The 6,218-nt window shown below is 38.9% G+C and overlaps 1 protein-coding gene across 1 annotated transcript; it reads left to right on the forward strand.

Annotated features, from left to right (window-relative positions):
- Positions 1–487: 487 nt before the first annotated feature.
- Positions 488–5,859, forward strand: LOC123481147. The gene is made up of 6 exons (XM_045216384.1): positions 488–1,515; positions 3,319–3,398; positions 3,575–3,866; positions 4,360–4,514; positions 4,611–4,896; positions 5,531–5,859. Exons 2-6 carry the CDS (start codon positions 3,329–3,331, stop codon positions 5,679–5,681), a joined length of 954 nt encoding a protein of 317 aa, XP_045072319.1. The 5' UTR covers positions 488–1,515; positions 3,319–3,328; the 3' UTR covers positions 5,682–5,859.
- Positions 5,860–6,218: the final 359 nt, after the last annotated feature.

The following is a 6,218-nucleotide window of genomic DNA, read 5'->3' on the forward strand; positions in this document are numbered from 1 at the left end:
CAATAACTATTTATGATATATGACAAATAATTATCTAAACATTAACAATGATTCATATTTGTTGATATTTAAGTGACATTTGCATTAAATGTGGGTTTTAAAACATGTTCCAAGGTCAAATAAATGCCCCCAATGCGAATCACTGTATATGGAATACATATTGGCTTAGAGCAAGAACTATTCTGGGTGCAGCAGTAAAAGTATTGTAGGGAATACTCAATAGAATGTATATATGGTGTCATTTCATGGGGCTCTAAATAATACGGAGTGTGGCGGGCCTTTTACTCCACCCATTCCATTGGCGGCCCAATCACATCACATGTGTGCTTACTGCACTACAGAAAACCTGCTACCCAAACAACAATGCAGGGCATGCTCACTGAATTAAAGGAAAACTACACTCAAAAATCTAAGTTTCTTAGATTTTTCCCAAAACTGGAGTAAACCAGAAAAAATGGGGGAAATCCGAAACCTGGAAAAACAAAACCAAGAAAACGGAATTTGGGAAAAAACTGAAATAGGCAATGAATAAAAAACTATTATAAAAGGCCCTACCAATGTTTTTTGCTGTGCATGACTGCACTTTGGAGTCTGTGTTCTCCTGCAGCACAGCATTTTGTGGGGAGTTGAGGTCAGGTCCAATATTGACTATGTACCCAAGAGGGAAAGAGGTTGGGCCATTCTATAAATGTTTTAGTGAAATATAATCTAATATATAACATTTTGCAGAAACTTTTATCGAAAGCGAATTACAGTCATGCATGAATACATTTTTACGTATGGGATGGTCCCGGGAATCGAACCCAATATCCTGGCGTTGCAATGCTCTACCAAGAAGTATGACAGGGTTATAAATGTTTTGTGAAGCCTCAATTTAATATGATTTATAAGGTCTTTATTAAGCGGTTCTTATGCCAACCTTTATAAAGCACAGGTTTATATCATATTTGACATTGGTGGTTATGTCAAACAGTTATGCCACATGTATGAACCCTTTATAAAGCATGACATATGGTTATAGATGATGTGTAACACATTTATGTAGTGTTTATGAAGGATTTATGAAGGCTTTATGAAGCCTTTATAAGCTGCACGTCATTTAAAGCGGGACCGAATTAATTAATGGTGAAATCTGGAAAGTTTCCATTGTGTATTTGGTTGTTTGTGCTTGTAGTCTGTAAATAGCTAAATAAATTGGGCAATATGCGCTCCTTCGTCCTTTGAACAACAATCCACTCTTTGCCATAGCCTGTTCCCTCTGAAGTTGTAACACTATCTTCTACTCGAAATTATTAGGGCCCTAAGTTATGGTCGGGATGACTGCAGATGACTTTATTGCTTGCAGCTTTATTACTTGCCGGCTTCATATCATAGCACATGGTTTGAAGTTTGAAGAACCATAAACATAAGAAATTATTAACCAGCTGCATTCATATATGGCTGAGTGTTACCAGACCAGGACAAGACCAAATCAAGCATATATCAACATACGTCTAAACTCCGCTGGACATTAAGGTAAGATAATATGACAGAATCCACCAGTAGTCCATTGAATGCCTTTACCCTTATTTGGACATAATAGTAGTGATGTTAATTTGTTTACATAATGTGTATTTTAATTGTACTTAATAAAACAAGACGTCAAAAGATGAAAAATCAACACTTGAAAGTAGGCTTGAAGTGAATACTACCAAACTACCTTGAAATGAATAATGCCAAAACGTCTACACCATGGGGTAAACAGTGCCCATGACCACGTTTCCATCCACAGTTTTCGTGTGAGTAAAGTCATACCATATAAAAAATAATCACGACAGCTGTGATGGAAACAGGACGTTTCGGTACAATTTAATAAAATAAAAAAATAAAAATAGGCTACATTGTGAAACGAGTAGGTGATTACTGTGTAAGGGTTTGATATAGGCTATCTGAAAATGTTGTACAGTAAATTACTTACTGGTTGATTCACCTTGGAATTTGAAATTAATCTCATGTTGAATAGCGACCTGGACGTTTTACGTCATATTATGAGGCATGTTTTACCTTGCTTCAAAGTAGCCTATAGCCATAATCCCACCATAGAAACAGGCAATTATTTGTATAAAGATTTACTCATATGCGTTCTCCTGTTCTATTGGTTTTCTTTCAACTTTATTTTATTGTCTAGCAGCCAAATACATTATTCTAGTCATATTAGCAACCCATGAGAGTTGCATCTTTAAATCCCCCCTCTTTCTAAATTTCGAATGGATATTTCCATCTCTGTCCATGAAGCCGCTCACATATGTGGTGCACATTTTAGAAGGGTGTTTTCCTGCAATTGCATTTTGGAACATTCACGCGTAGGCCTTCCAACTTGTGTACATTGCTGCGCCTAAAATGTGAAGAAAAAATAGTTTATCAACATTTAAGCTAAACATTCTAATCTGTTCCATCAGCCTTATTAATTGATACAGTGTATACTTCCACTACACTACTTTGATTATTATCAGTGGTGATTTAGAATTGAGTATAAGCAATGCCCACTGGAAAATAAGTGGGTATGTGGCAGTGGAGGCTGCTGATGGGAGGACGGCTCATAATAATGGCTGAAATGGAGCGAATGGAATGGCATCGAACACATGGAAAACATGTGTTTGATGTATTTATTTGATACCATTACACATATTCCGCTCCAGCACACTTGCTGTTGATTGATGAGATAATGCTGCTGCGCTCAGCCATGAGGAAGTTATGATTTACCCAGTATGTCAAAGTTAAATATGATTGGATAATTTATCTAGCAAGTCATCAGATGATATTTGGGAGTTCTATATACTTTATTTTAGTACACTGAACTATAAATAAATAAGTAACCATAAGGCATATTTTTGTGTTTCATGAACTCAAATCTGAGTTGATCATCAGACTCCAGATAGCTGTACTCCCGAGTGGCGCAGTGGTCTAAGGCACTGCATCGCAGTGCTAGCTGTGCCACTAGAGATCCTGGTTCAAATCCAGGCTCTGTCGTAGCCGGCCGCGACCGGGAGACCCATGGGGCGGCGCGCACAATTGGCCCAGCGTCGTCCAGGGTAGGGGAGGGAATGGCCGGCAGGGGATGTAGCTCAGTTGGTAGAGCATGGCGTTTGCAACGCCAGGGTTGTGGGTTCGATAAAAATAAATAATGTATGCACTAACTGTAAGTCGCTCTGGATAAGAGCGTCTGCTAAATGACTAAAATGTAAAAATGTAGATACATACAGTAAGTTCACCTTACTTAATTGAATTACGGCAATTGGATTCCATACTTTAAAAAAGCCATCTTATTTGATTTCACAGTGCCTACAGAATGATAAGAAAGGCAATACTCCACCTCGTACTGGGAGTGCCAGGTCTCCTTTGTGCTGTTGTTGCCCCAGGTAAACAGATTGATTAATAACATATAAATGTCACTGACACCATAAGAATGTCAGACTACCAAGGCATGGGTATTTAACACACTGATCAAATGACAAGTACTAATTTCCTTCATTTGTCCACATAATGTTGCTTGTAATACAAAACTTTAATGCTAATAGTTTAAATCTGCCTGCAGAAAACATTGCCTTACGTGGAAAGGCAACCCAGTCGTATGTGATAAATAACGCATACACAGGTTATAGTCTTGCATCAAATGCCATTGATGGGAACCGTGAGTCAAATTTCATGGCTGGGTCTTGCACTGCCACTGAGACTCAGACGAACCCCTGGTGGAGAGTGAACCTGCTTGGTGTGTACATGATCACATCTATCATAGTCACCAACAGAAATGAAGATTCTGAGCGGCTCGATGGGGCTGAGATCCGCATAGGAAACTCCTTACTGGACCATGGTGTTCGCAACCCTCTGTAAGACACATATTCACTCAGGGTTCCACACTCTGTGTGTTTCTTTGATGACATTACATTTTGATCACACACATCACAAAAGCTAGATTAATGTCTACACAATCATGTAAAGACAGATAGATAATTAAACATGCTTTGCTCTATTTCTTTGAATAGAGTAATAATCTGATATGGTTCAATGTGTACAGTATGATAAGTGTACACTCTTAGAAAAAAAGAGTTCCAAAAGGGTGCTTCGGCTGTCCCCATAAGTTAACCCTTTTAGGTTCCATGTAGAATCCTCTGTGGAAAGGGTTCTACATGGAACCCAAAAGGGTTCTACCTAGAACCAAAAGGGTTATACCTGTAACCAAAAAGGGTTCTTCAAAGGGTTTTCCTATGGGGACAGCAGAATAACCCTTTTAGGTTCTAGATAGCACCTTTTTTTCTAAGAGTGCACTCTACTGTTCTATTGCAGACTCTTCCTTCAGGATAACTTATTATTTCTCTTCAGGGCTGGGGTCATTAAATCCATTCCAGCAGGTAGATCTCTCACTCTGAGGTGGACATCAGGTGTAGAAGGACGTTATGTGACTGTGGTTCTACCAGGCAAGAACAGAATTCTAACACTCTGTGAAGTGGAGGTGTATGGGTACCATTCTTCAACTGGTAGGACTCAGTTTTCTTAAATGTATTTTTATTTATCTTCAGCATATTAATATAGTGACCAGTAAACAAAGTATAATGTCCTGCTATTGTGTCCAGGAGAGAATGTGTCGTTGAAGGGAAAAGCCACCCAATCTTCACTTCATAAATTTGGATCTGCGTACAATGCCATTGACGGGAACCGTGATGGCCGTTGGGCACATGGCTCCTGCACCCACACTGAAGTTGAACTGAACCCCTGGTGGAGGGTGGACCTTCTGAAGACCTACAAAGTGTTCTCTGTCACCATCACCAATAACTTAGACGTTATTCCCAGCAGACTGAATGGTGCTGAGATACGTATTGGAAACTCCCTGGACAACAACAATGGCAACAACAATCCCAGGTGAAGTATGGGACTTAGATACTACACTGTGTTGGAGACCGTGTTGGGGAGTACTGAACTAGATGTAGTTCAACTAGTAATTCAACTACATTTTGCAGTAGCCTGGTGGTAGTTTAACTAAATTCATATCTTGGTAGTGTTTTCAGTAGTTAATACTTTTTTTTTGCGGTGTAGCCAACTACTAGAACTACACACTACTTCTTTTGTAAAAAGAAAAGTAAATATGGGTGAAGAATTTCCTTTCTTTTTCAGCATCAGACCTGTTTAAATCTCACTTGAAACATCGTTTTTGTTTAGTAGGCTAAACTACACATTCTGTTAACATATGACCCCAAAGTGATTTGTTCTTACAATTTGTAGTCTGTGACATTTCGAATTTTCACAAAGTCGTTTGGATATAGTGAACTACTTTTGCAAAGTAACTTTATATTTTTCTTAAGGGTAGCTTTAGTGTAGCTTAATTTCTTCCATTGTGAATAATCGGTAGCTTGGTAAACTATATTTTTAGAGTAGCTTCCCGAACACTGGTGAGAGAGTAGTATTCAGCTGGGTTAATCGGCCAAAGCTATTGCTCTTACTGCTGTTCTAAATCAGATTCAGATCGATTCAGATCCATTTATTTTGCATCCTGCAGGTGTGCTGTGATCTCCTCTATCCCAGCGGGCTTCTCCAGCACCTTCCAGTGTAACGGCATGGAAGGACGATATGTCAATGTGGTCATTCCAGACAGAAGAGAGTACCTGATTCTGTGTGAGGTGGAAGTGTACGGAGCACAGCTGGTTTGATAAATCAGTACTCACGATACTACCATGGCTTGCTAGTTCCTTGCAACCTGCCAAGGATTACATTAACCTGAAACACTGTTTTTGTATACAGTATGAGATTGAATTGCATGAGAATATAAAATCCACTCATTTTCTTGTTTACATTCAAAATGTTTTCTTTATTAAATCATATATTACATTTTTGGTTTGTTTTTCTTCCACCAAGACCCGATGTTTGGGGTATAAAATATATATATTTTGAACCATCTGATGGTGTTGTTGTATTGCACATGTTGATTCCCCTGGTGTAATAGTGGACTTCTCCAGCACATTCCAGTGTAACGGGATGGAGTGACAATACATCAATATGATCATTTCAGGAAGAAGTGAACACCTGACCCTGTGTGAGGTGGAGGTCTATGGGTCACCACTGGACTGACAAATCCAGAGCATTTATTTCCATAACTAAATCTGATGCACAGGATACACTGTTTTCTGGTCTTAATATACGTGGATAACACATTGTAGGTAACATTTTCTGTGTGTAGGGAAAAAGCA

The sequence above is a fragment of the Coregonus clupeaformis genome, unplaced genomic scaffold (genome assembly GCF_020615455.1).
Source record: "Coregonus clupeaformis isolate EN_2021a unplaced genomic scaffold, ASM2061545v1 scaf0700, whole genome shotgun sequence".
Taxonomy (NCBI): Eukaryota; Metazoa; Chordata; class Actinopteri; order Salmoniformes; family Salmonidae; genus Coregonus; species Coregonus clupeaformis.

Coding starts and splice junctions, on each gene's coding strand:
- LOC123481147 (XM_045216384.1), top strand. CDS start 3,329: ATGATAAGAAAGGCAATACTCCACCTCGTACTGGGAGTGCCAGGTCTC. Junction 3,399..3,574: donor TTGTGCTGTTGTTGCCCCAG/GTAAACAGATTG, acceptor ATCTGCCTGCAG/AAAACATTGCCTTACGTGGA. Junction 4,515..4,610: donor TGGGTACCATTCTTCAACTG/GTAGGACTCAGT, acceptor TATTGTGTCCAG/GAGAGAATGTGTCGTTGAAG.